Source organism: Cygnus atratus, chromosome 6 (genome assembly GCF_013377495.2).
Source record: "Cygnus atratus isolate AKBS03 ecotype Queensland, Australia chromosome 6, CAtr_DNAZoo_HiC_assembly, whole genome shotgun sequence".
NCBI classification, from domain to species: domain Eukaryota; kingdom Metazoa; phylum Chordata; class Aves; order Anseriformes; family Anatidae; genus Cygnus; species Cygnus atratus.
In genome coordinates, this window is record NC_066367.1 from 15069171 (window position 1) to 15083687 (window position 14517).

Here is a 14517-nt window from a genome sequence, read left to right on the forward strand (position 1 = left end):
AATTCCTCTGTTGCCTATTAGGGCTCATGCAGTGTTTGTTTTATGTATTTCATTGTTTCACCGTGTCAGCTGGCCCTTCTCAGCACAGCCTTGAGGAACACAAAGGTCTGCACTGCCCGGACCAGCAGTGCCTGATCTCTGAGCATCTTTGTGCCAGTGGTAACGCACACAGAGCTAGCTGTACCAGTCCTGTGGTGGGAGACAAACAAATCTTTTTCATTGCTTACTGCCATACCTCCATGAAGTCCTAGACTATAATAAAAACAGACAGCACACTTAAATGATATTCAAATTTAGCATATAGAGAGGCCAACTTCTTAGGCCAAAAAAAAAAAAGAAAAGAAAGAAGTTAATGACAGGTTTTTTTATAACCACATTAGAAGCCTAAATTTGCAATTGAAAACAGCTGTTATTCGGCTTACTCACTCTCTATTTTCTGAACCAAAGTAAGCAGTATGTCCTACCAGAATCTCATGCTTTTGAAAAACATATCAGTTTTCATGAACTGTGAGACCAAGAGTTCTCTGTTGATTCAAGTTTCAGTGAGTGTTTTGCCCGAGAAAGGACTGCAGGACTGGTTTACAGTTGACCAGAAACAGCTGTCACCTACCTAGCAACTCTCTTTTGCCTTGCAAGAAAAAATGTGATTGTTAAATGTAAAACTTCAATGTCAGATAGAACATAACACATCTACCCTCTCAAGGATATACTTCTGGCATAGTTTGCATCATCAGAAAAGCACAGCTATACATGGCAATAAGATTTATTATGCAGGGATAGACTGGGAGTGTCTAGAACCAATTTAGCATTAAAAAAAAAACAACAACAATCTGCTTTGGGTTGTCATGGGATTGCAGCAGGTGTAAGGGCCATTCTTACTCCCACTACCCATCCGTCTGCGTTGTTTGAGGCTGTACTAAATACTGACCCTGCCCTTGAGGCATCTCACCAGAGCTTTGGAGATCCTGCAGTGAGCTGGGAGGCATGAGTCCCTGTCCGGACAACTGAAAGTCAGCTGGGAACACAACAGAAAAATTGCTAACGTCCAAACACAGACTGCAAGCAAGTTCCTTATCTGGATATGGGTACAGCCTTCTTATGAGTTACCTTTTCTACCTTGAAATGAGATTTGCCAAATACAAAAAGGCAGCTCTGAAGAAGTATCAAAACACATTGCTATGTTTTTCTTATTTCCAAACACTAAGTAACATTTACATTACAAGGAAGGAAGCCAAACCATGCAACTGAGTAGAAAGGAGAGTTGCAAACAGCAAATACATAGAAAGTTCAGAAACACAGAATTTATTCTGTTTACCCCTATTGTAATATTTCAAGAAGACTGAACACTCTGACATGAACTGAGCAGACCCTGCCAGCCAGACTGTTTGATGTTGCCTTGGCTCTGTGACAAAGCCAGTCTATACAGGAGCACTGGCATTGTTTTCTGATCAAAGTGAGCACTAATGGCATTAAACCTGAGCTGTGGTCTGATATGTTTTCCTCCCTTGGCTGTCATTTCTCTACATTACTACCAGCTTTTACGTGAGCCATTGCAGTATGACACTGCTGGTTTAAAGCACGGATAGACCTGTATTTCATATAGTAAGAACTGATTTTCATATATAGTCTCCTACACTTGGTAAGGAAACAGGAGATTGTGAGTATATTATGGCATTAAAGAAAAGGTTGCTTTCCAGGTATGTAATTTTCAGTTTCTGTTGGCTTCAATGATACTGCAAGAGAAAGAAGAAGCAGGAGAGCTTTTAGCAATTTTTGGATTAAGCTCTTCTGCAGCATGACAGGTAAAAATGTCTTTAAAACTAACCACATGCTTACATCCCTTTTTTAAAGGATAGGGATCGAGCAACTGTAGCTATAGCAGGATATGACTGGGCTTCCTCAGTAATCCATACAGGCATCCTGCTTAGGATGAGACACTGCAAGTTTCTGTAGTTCTGCCCACTAAAATTAGGCTCTGCTCTCACAGACAGTAAAACGGTCTTGTAATTTCAAATAATAGTAAAACCGATTAGATATTACGAAATCAAATATCAGATTCTCAGAAAAAATATAGCTCAATTGATGGCAACAATCGCTCAAAGTAAATCACTTCATAACTTGAGTCTCAATTTTTCTAGTGCTAACTTCTCTGCTGAGATGTGACATAATCCACAATAAAGCACTTTACAGAACACATACAGAGAAAGTTGAGGTTTTTTTCGTCACTATGTTGCTTCACAAGCCCATAATGTCCACTGCAATCATTACTGATGCTGTCACGATTCAAATTTCTCTTTTGCTGACTTTGATTGAAATTATATATGATGCCAACCAGAGTAAGCAGGAGTAAATGCACCAATCAATGATACTATGGTCTTGATATTAGCTCCTGCAGTCACATCTACCACCTGCCTGTAAATCATTTAGTGTGGTCTGGCATTTACCGTCTCCTTGGAAGCAGGGAAGCCAAGGAGACTCTTCTTAAAATTTTGAAGTAGTTGTCATCTCCAAATGTTGTTTTAAATGACTTATCCTTAGTAGCCATTCCATCTTCACTTTATAGTACAATGGCCCTTACCTACATCCGTGAAGACAGATTCCTCTCAAATCTGCTGTAGACATCAGCGATGGATGAGAAGACTTAGAAGAAAATGACTGTTTTAGATATATGTATGGCACAACTCAAACAGAATTTATTACAAAGTTTTGAAATGTCCAAAATCATTTTACTCCCTTCTGGTTTCCAGATGGGTCTATATCCAGAATGCCAGAATACCACAAAAATGCTACTTTTTTCATGCTGCAATCAAGAGCAGATGCAACAGAAGGCTATAGAAAAGTCTAATTCTCAGAGAATGCCTCTCTCTGATTTTCAAAATAAAAGAAGTTTAGATAATTTGAGTAAACTTTGCATGGGCATCTGAACATTTAGAATTGCACTGGTCATGCATTTCATGCTCTTGGAAGCATATACTTCACTATCTGTTCCTAATGAGGGAATTGGAGTACTTCAGTGGGTAAAAATCAAGAGACAGGATTCTAGTTTAGTCCAGTTCTAATTTAATAGTTGTCTTTGACAATATCACTTAAATTCTCTTCTGCTCAGTTTTCTCATATATTTAGAGAATCATGCTTCTAATGAAAATTGTGGTAGTGTCAAGTTTTCACCCTTACTACTGTTATTTTATTGACTGTAAACACGAGCATTAATGAATTAACCATTGTTTGGAGATGAATCATTATTTGTTATACTATTGAACTCTATTCAAAATCAAGTAGCAAACTAGCAGTAGGAGTTTAATCTGCAAGTTGGCAAGAGTCTCTAGGACTTGCTGACCCCTCTGAAAGTTGAAGGTATACAATAATTTCACAAGTTGCCTGGCACCTTGCAAGATCACACCCATAATGAATTTATTTACTATTCATACTCCCGTTGTAAATCTATAATCTGTCTTTCCAATTTGGCTTTGTGGATCTTGTATTCGGTGGGTTTACATAGCTACATGTGCATGCTCCTTTCAAAACACTTGCCCGTATCAAGCATGCCATGTGGAAACATGTATGCACATACTCATGCACAAACGACATGAAGGGGGGAAGGAAAATGAAGGTGCTTATAATTTTGTTATTTTTGTCTTACTCTGTATAAAATAATAATAATAATAAAAAAAAGACAAGATTTTAATTTAACCAAAGAACCTTCATCAATACTAGTTTCCCAGTACCTAATAAGAGGGGATAACATATCAATGAATAAACATAAGTGAAAAGGACGAATACTAGCTCTTGGGTTTACATGGAAGTTTACTGATACTTGCAGCAATCCTAACTGATAATAAAAATGATTTATTTAAAGATTTATTATGAACATTGCAGGAAAGGAGATAACAGACATGCACCACTTTGTTTACACTAAATTTTCCTGTAAATTAAAAAGAGTTCTTATTCTCTGTTTGGTTTTGATTTGGTACTCTACCAAGTATCTGTTTATAAAAGGAAATATGACGGTACAAACTGTACAAAGTGAATTGCAAAAGAGATTATCAGTCAAGGTGAGTTTGCTTTAAATTAAGTCCTAGCAACACAGGCACTGTAGATCCCATTAACCTAAGGAAAGTCGGTCTGAGGCAGATCTTTCATGCATCATTACTGAGAGCTGAACTGCCTGAAACATGGGCCAGAATGCTACTCTCCAAACTGGGAACAGCATTAGCCCTGCAGCAAATGCATGGGTCACTTGCAGTGTCAAAATAATATAACCTTAGCCATATGCCATGCTTGAACATCCCTAATCCGTGCTATGCTGCAATGATCTCAACCTCAAGAGCAGGGCTCTTTAAATGCTTCTCTCAGCGCATTTCTCAGGAATTTCAGCTACTGGTGACATTAATCAGGTTGGGAGACCATCAGCACACTGCAGCAAGAGGAGATCCCAGTAGAGCTAAGATGGTTTAATTTTACTGAGATACCAGTGCATGCAGTAATGATCTAAAGGATACATCAGTGAGGAAAAGCCTGAACTGCTTTTTAAAGAATGAACAGATAAGACAGGAAAATAATGTTGCAGAGGGCTATATAAGATAAAAGTTTGATGTGAAGTAAAGTAGGTAGTGTGTTTCAAATTACGTCTTAAGAACTCAAATTATGTCTTAAGGATCGAGATCATGTTTACTCTCCTTGTGCATACAACAAAACATAGAAAAGTATAAAATACTGAAATTATTGCCATCATCTGAAGGCCAAGATTTACATAGATTCATGGTTTTTACTCCAAACTGTTCTATGGTCCATTATTTAATATTTAGTGCTTTGAAATTAATGCTGGATTTCTAAAATCATGTAGTTCATTGGCTAACCATTCTGCAGACAATCCTGAATACACAAATTCAGTAGTTTAGAAAGTATGTTGGCACTCACCTGGGGGCACATGCTCATTCATGATGACGAGTGATGCTGGGGTAGGCCTTCTTTTCCTGATCTGTAACATGCACAAATCAAGCAGAGTCATCAGGGCCCACCAATCACCCCACACCCAAAGCAAAGCAATCAATCCATCTGATGTCCTCCTGACTGTAAACCAGGCAAAGTTAAAAAAGAAAATATTTGAAGGAACAGCAGCACATCGCTGTCTTTCTGACTGCTCTTCTGGACTGACAGTGATCAGGGTCATGCGGCTGCTTGTATATTGAAATCTGAAACACAGGGGAGAGCCTTCTCGAATAAGTTTTTGGACATTCGTTGCTGATGTGTTTTGGTTATATCTTAAAATATTGGCATTTAGCTTTGTTTCAGGAAAATAACTGCAGTAGTTTGTGAACTTATATATGCAAACAGCTACTGCTGTTACAGCTCTCACAAGCAATTATGAATATGAATATTTTTGAAGCACACTTGAGAGCTGACATTGCATATATGTTTTCTGATGAATTTATATTTCTAAACTGTGGCCAGAAGTGGTGTTATTGTTGTTTAACTAAAGAAAACAGTAGTCAAGACTTTAAAAAGAATGTTTCCAAATGGCACTAGCATAGATATTTACCTATCAATATGTAATTCTGAATAGAAATTGTATGCAGTTCTTATTATTCAAAGTTTATTTGACTAAGCTTTTTTGTTCCATTAACACTGATTGAACTACATGATAATGGACTACCCTCCTATAATGGACATATTTGCATTGAAAGTTGCTACACTAAAACTTCCAGGCTATCAATATTCTATTGAATTTAAGAGAGAGACTGAGTATTTCAGCTAGAAACCACACTGACATGAGTGCTCAATGTCAGTGCATTTGTTCTTTCTTAGTTGCTGAGCTCTGTAGTGAGCTGGGTTAAAATTTTGCTTTCAGAGCTGTAAATGGAAAATTACATTGTCAGGTTTAATGGGGTTATTCCAGATTAGAGTAGCTGACTGCAGAATTTACTAATTTAATTTCATCACACCTCCACAGTATAACTGAATAGCACTTGGAATTAAACTCACAACAACAAAATGATTACCCTTAAATACTAGGCAGACTTTGTGACACAGCATTTCAAAAGCCATGGGAATTCAGTGAAATCCAAATGCTATGGTTCTTACAGATTTCAGAAAAAAAAATCAGAACACATCCTGCTTGAATTCAGTGCAGGACTTTACCATAAGACATGGACGTCTTATAGTTCAGAAGTACCAATGGACAAAATGAAGACCTGCAGCAATTCGCTCCTGCACCCTTCTAGTACTTCTTCATTCAGTGGTCATTCACAAGTCATCACTTTCTGGCAAAGGCTCACATCAGAATACTCAGGAAACGAGATACGTGTCCTGAAGGTGCCAATACTTTCATCGTTAACACAGAACTGTCAAGGTTATGCTATTCCCCTGGTATCATCTAAAACTAGATGTACAAAAATAGAAGCAAATGTCGAGAAGTACTTGCACTGAGAGAAATATACTGGGTGACCTAATTACAATTTATCCAGCTTTTCTACTAAGCTTATGTTTGTCCTTCTTTATGTACATCTATGCATAGCTGTACATAATAACCATGTGTACAGAAAAACATATTTCCTCTATAGACTGCTGTATTGCCTTATATATATTACAGGTATCTGTGTACGTGTATGGGAGTCAAAACCTAAAATAGTATACATATTAATCTCATACATACATAATTCTACATCCAGACATACTTCTACGCTTACGTACATACTTTTCAAATATTTAAAACATTTTAGAAATGATATAAATAAGACTATAATAATCATGTAAAATACAGGATATAACTGAAGGGATAAATTGTGCAAAATGTAACTCATTTTATCATGTTAAAATGAATGGTAAATAAGCTGTCTTCTAACTGGACTGTGCAATATGTCTTATTAGGTACCTATTATAAACTTCATGATTTGCTTTATATAAAAACAATCTTCTTAAGTTGATTGAAGAATGTGTATTCAAGTGGAGCGTATGCATTAGAGCACAAGGTCCAGTTACAGGAACAGCACAGAAAATATATACTGAATAAATCTACCTAAGATAAAGAAGGCTTATTCTGGCTGGAGGATATATCCAACTCTCTTTTTGCATGTATCCAGACAGTGCTATAACCTCCAAAGCATTTAATCTGTAGTTAAGCTAATATAAGTTGGAAAAGCATTTAGGCCATAAGTATGACCTGTTACCACCCTACACCTCGCCCCCATTCTACCTCTTTCCCTCAAAACCATGAGAGAAACTTGTCTTCTTACCTGTTCAGCTGCTTCAGGATCTATTTGACTCTGAAAGAGCGGCACAGCAAACTGGATCTTTTTGGGGCTGTTGGGCTCCATCGCAATGCTGAGATGAGGCAGGCGAGAGCAGAGCCTGGAGCGGCTGAGAACAGAGCCTTGTTCTGTGGCTCTCCCCGGCACCCTCCCTAAAGCCACGCTGTGTGCTCCTCAGTAACAGCTGTAATTCCAGACTTAGCAAGTGGATCTGTGTGAGCTGAGCAGCTCCCTTATTCCACATCCACAGAGATGCCGCTGGCTTGACTATTTTTCCCCCCACTCCCCTCTCCCCTCTCTTCTCCAGTCCTTCAGATCCTCTCAGCACAAAGCTAAAAGGAACAATAAGCTAATTGTGTACCAGTTCACTTCTGCATATGCCAAGCATTCACTCAGAAGCTAATTGAAAATGCAATACTAGCATTGCATGGCCTGGAGCCCTGGGATTTGAGAGAGAGGATCTCTCCACTGTACATTACTATCTCTGCTCAGAAGTGCAATGCAAGCTCCCTCTGAGTATTGCTGATGGGCTCTTAATTATTGATGAACACAAATCAGGAAGTTTTCAGATTTTGGGGGTGGAGGTAGCAGGAGGGGTGGATGCAATAATTCCGTCTCTGTTACAGTGTGCCAGAACCACTCTCTTCTTCTCATGTATCACACAACCACCTTTGCTCTTCCAAATACTTTTCTAAACCTCTTCCAGGAAGATTTTTTGATGATGATGCTACATAGATGCCTACACTTTCTTGAAGCATATCTGGCGTGCTAAGTGCAATTTGCACCTTAGGCTAGTTCATATTTAGACTGCAAACTCTTCTGGTAGGATCCATCTCAGATAACTTCAGATACTGAGAAGTTCTGCATTTAAGCCAGCAATCTGGGCTCCCGACAGCTTGACACATCAGAGCATGTTTCGTTCTGTCCCGCTTAAGTGCAGTATAGCATCTACTGGAGATGATATTTTATCTCTGTCAACCCTAGAAAAAGTAAAGATGGCTCAGCCTAGTCACTTTGCTTTTAGAAGGCTAAAATTCAGAGTCCCAAATCCTACTTTGGGGTACAAAATCCGTGCCTTCTTTTAAGACCAGGAAAATAATTTGGTCAATCATACCAGTAACATTCTGGTGAATCTGCTTGATTTTCACTTTTAATTTCATCTTAATGAGAAGTATATGAAACAATACATAGTGACCATTAACATAACCTACCCATTTGCTCAGAGCTCCTGACCACTGCAAAGCAGCACAGCAGAGCTCCTGCAGCAAAGGTGCTCTTGATGCTAAAGCTGTGTCCCTGGACAGACAATGCTGTAGGCAGGTCAAAGGACTATGTTGTAAGCATAGGTCTAAGCCCACAGCCAAAGAGCATTGGCTCAATCTCGTGGTAACCATTACAAACAATTGGAAAGAAAGAAAACAAGACAAGTCCTGACTGGTATGGCACTTCGAAGAGTCAGCTTTATCTGGGATAAGGCTACCTGCAGAGAGCAAGTGAATTTTCATCAGCTTTTTGTAAGATCTGTGAACTCTCTCAGTAGAAATACAACCAGTCAGGATGAAGAGCAAACAGGCAAAATACACAGAGAAGAGTAACTTGAGCCTGCCCTGACAGACTGCAGTAAGGAAACAGAGAAGCAGCAGAATTCAGAGCTGAGGCTCTGAAACCAAAACTCAAAGGAATTTGAAAACACACTTCTGGTCCAGGCCACTGAAAGGATCAAGGATTTTCACAGTTCATCACAGATTTATTCTAAAGCCACTGAGTATTTCCCCATCTGTGCCAGGAGGGAAGGCGGGGGAAGGAGTACGGATCATGGGTAAAAATAATTCACAGACTGTGCACAGCAGAATAAACCTGGAAGTCAAAGTTTGGATTCATACAAATGAAAATAGTTAACACATTATCAGAATACCAGGATGTTTCTGAACAGAGACAAATACACAAGCCAGTTAGTTTATGAAAAATGTCTAGCCCAGAAGGTGAGGGCTGAAATTTCTCTCCTCATCCAAATTAAAACTCCTTTGTACCACAGTGGCTTCTAGCTGATGGCAAGTAGCTGGAAAAAATGCCAGTGACTTAACTGACAACTTGCTTGATGCTTTGTGCTGGTTGGCACAAACCATTTTTGAGAGCTATGAGGAAGCCGTGGCTTACAGCAGATGTTCAGAGATCAGAACAGAGACATGGAGCTCAGCACTGCACACCCTACCAAAAATAACAGGCTTCATATTCTGCTGTGCTGCTTTTCTCACAAGAGTTGATCCCTGGACTTACATAAAGTTGAAGTTTGCAAAGCCACCACTCATAAACTGGAACCAATTTTAGTTATAACTTTGACTTATTTTTCCATAGATCCATTAAAGCAAAGGACTGAAAAAGATCACTTGAGTGACTAAATCTGTGGACGTTCTTTTCACTGAATAACCACCACATTACAAAAGTGAATTATGTATATAATATTCTTCAAGTATCTTTGAATCTGAAAGAATTGTCCTTTTCCTGAGAGGCTAAATGGAAAAAAAAAATGCAATTAATTTATACTGATGCTGTCTTCCCACATCTTTTCTTCAAGCTGCAACCATTTAATTCGCCCACATACCCCCCTATTCAGAGATGTCTCCCTTAATTAATGCAACTGTACAACTGGAACTGCAATGTAGTAGAAAGCTTTCCTTTACTGAGCTGTGTAACAAGTAGCATCCACCTGTTTTTTTTGATGAGTAGAATAGATAGGAACTCCTATCAGATAGCATCTGATAGGACAGAATATATACAATGGTTAGAGACCAGAGTAAATCAGCTCAGGGAATGTCTCATTGCTGGTGATTTTCCTGTCAGATTTATTGTGATAGTTCAAGTGTGTTAACTTGGAATTGTAGAACTGCAGAAAAGTCTTAGATGGAGGGGACTTCTTGAGATACCTGTTCCCACATGCTGCTTGAAGCAGGGCCTGAGATCAGGTTATCTTAGGCTCTCTCAAGCTGATTTTGGAATATTTTTAGTGCTAAGGTGAAACGCTCACCTTAGTTCTACTTACCACAGCAAATGAAAGAGACACACCGAACAATGATGCTCAGTGTTTCTTAAGATTGTTTTTAAACCTTCACTGCTCCTACAAAACTAATCACAATGTGCTTTCCATAGATAGACAATTAGAGGCAGAGCACAACTGCAGCAGTTCTGCTGGCACAGCTCGGAGCTGACAGTGAAGGAAGAGAGGCCCAGGCAGCTTTCACTAAGGACAATCAGAGTTGGGGGAGGTTTTCAGGACAGTCTAATTATACAGTCTCACAAGACCTTCATGAGCAGACATGCCATTAACTTGTAGATGTCTATCACAGACAAGCCATCTACTGTAGATATCTATGAAACTTTGCGTATTAAATTATGCTACAATTACAGCTATAGGATTACAGGTGCTATAGTTCTCTTTACAAAAGCTTAAAATTTCTTTCACTAATGATAAAGTCAGGTCACATTCAGATAGTGAAAGAATGTTACAGCATTAAACGGCTGACAGGCTGATAGAGGTGGTTCAGCTCTTGACTGCTGGACATTGCTGTCTAAAGGAATCATGTCTTGAAGTTGTTGCTAGCAATAGTATCTGAGAAACAAGTGCAACAGCTCCTTGAAGAAACGAAGTAACAAAGCCACTCCTTGTCCAGCTGAGAAGGGAGCCAGACAGCAAGGGCAGGACAGGACAGAGGGACAGGTCCCTAATGGACTGCCAGGCCGCAGGGAGAGGCCTAGCGGGGAGAGGCCTAGAGGGGAGAGGCCCTTCAGGCCTGCAATGTGGAGGTGCCTGCCTCAGCCTCTCTCTTCTCTGCACTGCTTTGGAGCTGGCTGCCCAGCCGTCTTTACGTGCATTACAACAATCAATTTTTTTTTTTTTTTTTTTTTTTTTTAATAGTAGAAGAGGCATATTTCAGTGAGCAGTTGGATATAGCCTTTCAGGATTACTGCATCAGCTTACTCTTACACCTAATTTGCAGCACTAGATGTCTCCAGGCAAAATGTGTTTGCATTTTCTATAGACTGCATCATAGTCTGGGGAAGAGCTGAAATGCATTTAAGTACTGCCAAATCCTTTTAGCTCATCTTCTGTTTTTAGTGCACTCCCCACAATGTTTCAAATTCCTTCATGATTCAGCTAAAACTATCATGGAAAGAAAAATAATAATAACTGTCTAAGATCTTTCCTTTCTATGTCATTCACTAGGTTCTGGTATGAACCGCTGTCATGATGAGCTATCAAATTATTCACAGCTCCTGCCTGAGATACTTTCCCTATTGTATAAGGAGAGGATTATATTTTTTTCACAGCCAATGACCCAGGCTGCTGTGAAGGGAACTCAGCAGGCTCTGCCCTGCGCTCCACATCATTTTGGCTGTGGCTGCGATCTGCTTCTGCTTCTCTGTGGTGATCACGGACTACTGCAGCACCAACCTGGAGAGGAGAGAGACCTGGAGCTGCCTGTGAAGGTGCTAAAATCAGATGCGACTCTTCCAAGAATAAGCACTGGCATTTCCAAAAAGGCCCTGAAAGCTTCCTTTCAAAATAATTAAATACAGGTGTTGCTGTTGAGTGGGTAGCGCCCACTCAACCTCTGGAAACACAGTCAGATACTGATATGCAGAAAATGTGAAAGATTTATAATCTGTACATGTGGGGCAACATAGAACAGAACACATCTGTCTTGTGAGCAGCAAGTGTTGCCGCAGGCAGGCCAGGATGGAGAAAAAGCCTTGTTGAGCAGTCACAGGATCAGCGGGACATGATGTGAAAGCTGTCGACCTACTAACAGCATAACCTAAATTTCTATTGGCAGTACTTGTCCATTGAACACCAGTTATGGCCAACATTAACTGTATGTATGGATTCATAAGAACCAGATATGTAAAAAATACAGCTATTTTTATTTATAATTTCTCTTTAGTTGAGATAATCACTCCTTAGCAGTGTAATTGTAATAATCATCAGTTTAAAGCTACCTTGACCTGAGGATGTAAGAACTGACGCTATCAACTCAAGCCTTCCTCTGGGAGTCACAGCTCTCCTGACTATCAAGTAATGTACAAACATCTACTGGTAGGTGCTGACCGCTGCCATTTGTGGAATCAGCACATCCAAAACATAGGAAATGGGCTGTATTAATGGGACATAAACTGATTAGACAGTCAAAAGATCCATGTCTAATATAGATTATAGTTCAATAGTGCAGAGACTAACATTCTGATAACAGGTTTACAGAGGTATTTCAGGAGGAAGTCATGCTAGAGTTCACTTCCTTACCAAAGAGAGGGTAAATCTAACACATTTTTCAATGAACAGAACTACTGTGGGCAGTTTACATAGACTTTACAATGAAATTACATTACCTTCTTTCCATATTAAATCTTTAATGCAAAAATTGTCTGACTGTAACATTGAACTAAACAAATGAAATATAAAATTGAATTTCTACCATATTTTTTTTTAAACAAAAGTTAAAATATATAGCACAGGGAAGCTGAACAAGGAATAAACTTCTACAGTTTCAGAGTCTAGATTAGAAATCTCTGTATACAAACACAGGCTGCTGGGATGAAAATGATTGATGATTTTCATCAACAGGGCTATAAACTCTCAGTATGCCAAATTCACAATATATTTTTAAAGTTTCTGATTTTTGTTTGAGTTTTATGGTTTTTTTCTTTCTTGCCTCCTCCTCCATCTCAGAAGACAGACCTAGCGAAGTCAGAGTGATCCTCAGAGGTGGTGTCTGCAGCAGACGCCAGACACATTGGAGGAGCTGAATTGCCCACACCTGTCCAGCTGGCACAGCTGGAGGGATTATCACAGGGTTGGTGACTTGGAGAAGGTGTCAGGGGAAATCATCATTTGCTATTTCTTAAATGAGCATTGGGAACAGCAGGTACGGGGCAGCTCTGTGAGTAGGAATGAGGCTGGGAAACAATGGTGACCCCAGTGTGAACCGTTCCCTCTCCAACAGGGCACAACCTCACAGGGTCTGAAGGCAGTGGCAGAGCTAGAAGGCATCCAGTGAAATTATTAAGGGATTGGCTCAAACAAAAATCCTTTTTCCATACAACCTGGGCGTAAATTTTGGAACTCATCTCCACAGGATTCTGTGGACACCAAAACTGTACATGCACTAGAAAAACAATTAAGATATATTCATGGAAAAGAAATCCATCAAGTATACTATCACTGTCCAGAAAATCCAGAGCCACATTGTGCTGAAAGCTGGGAGGGTGGACATGTTCCTCGCACTCCACTTGGAGTTTGGCTCTTCGCAAACATATGCTGTTGGCCACTGTGAGAGTGAAGATACTGAATGGCCTGGACCTTGGGTTTCATCTGCTATGGCTGCTCTTATGTTTCTAACTGCACTCTTAACTCCAGCTGTCTCATGAGCCCATGCTGCTAGACTCCTAATACTCAGTAATCATCAATCCGTTTGCTGAGATTTTTTTTCATCACTTATGTCAGCATGAAAACATGCCTATATGTAAATTTTCCTCTAACCCCCCCAATAATAATACTTAATTTATTAAGTATATATTTAAAACTTGCTTTTAAAAGCAATTTCATCCTAAGCTTTGTTTAATATGTAGCACAGGAATTGGCCTTCAAAATGACCTCTTTTGTCTTGTCTTTACACTTTTAAAAGAAAACCTAAAGCTAATTTGTGTAGAAGTTTTCTTTAAAAAAAAAAAAAAAAAGGACTATAATTTCCTAGTGAGTTGTAGCAAATAACTAATGGAAAACAGAACTGGTTTAGAAAATAGAAAGAAAAAAAAAAGAAACTTGGAAACTCTATGCTATTATATAAATCTTCACAAACTTTGAAAAAGCTATACAATTAGGCACCTGTACCAAACATACCACAGCAGGCAGAACAACTGCTCACCTGCTCTGACAATTCTTTCTGTCACGCTGTCTTCTCATTGCTATAATTTAATTACTTAACCATTGTCCAGGCTTACCCCTTTTACTCTGTTAAAAAAATAAAACAATAATACAAAAAGATATATCTGTATATAATACTCTCCATCACTCAGCAAGCATCTATGCAGAACTGAATGATACACAAGTTATTTGGAATGATTGAATTATTTTGTTTCTTAAAAAAAAGTCATTGCTCTTATTGTTACATTTTGATTGTAATGATATTGATCATTTTTATTCTATGGCATGAATATTAAAGTTTATTATCACATCTAAATTCATATATAAAATACCAAAGTAAATTCGCATCACACC

General features: G+C 39.0%; 1 protein-coding gene across 1 annotated transcript in view; it reads right to left on the bottom strand.

Moving 5' to 3' along the window:
* Positions 1-7992, bottom strand: part of PPP1R1C (protein phosphatase 1 regulatory inhibitor subunit 1C) — a 47407-nt gene extending 39415 nt beyond the window's left edge. Inside the window, 3 exon segments of the mRNA XM_035565798.1 lie at positions 4918-4978; positions 7233-7388; positions 7390-7992. Coding sequence (XP_035421691.1) covers positions 4918-4978; positions 7233-7388; positions 7390-7491 — 319 coding nt within the window. The 5' untranslated portion in view covers positions 7492-7992.
* Between the last annotated feature and the right edge of the window lie 6525 nt (positions 7993-14517).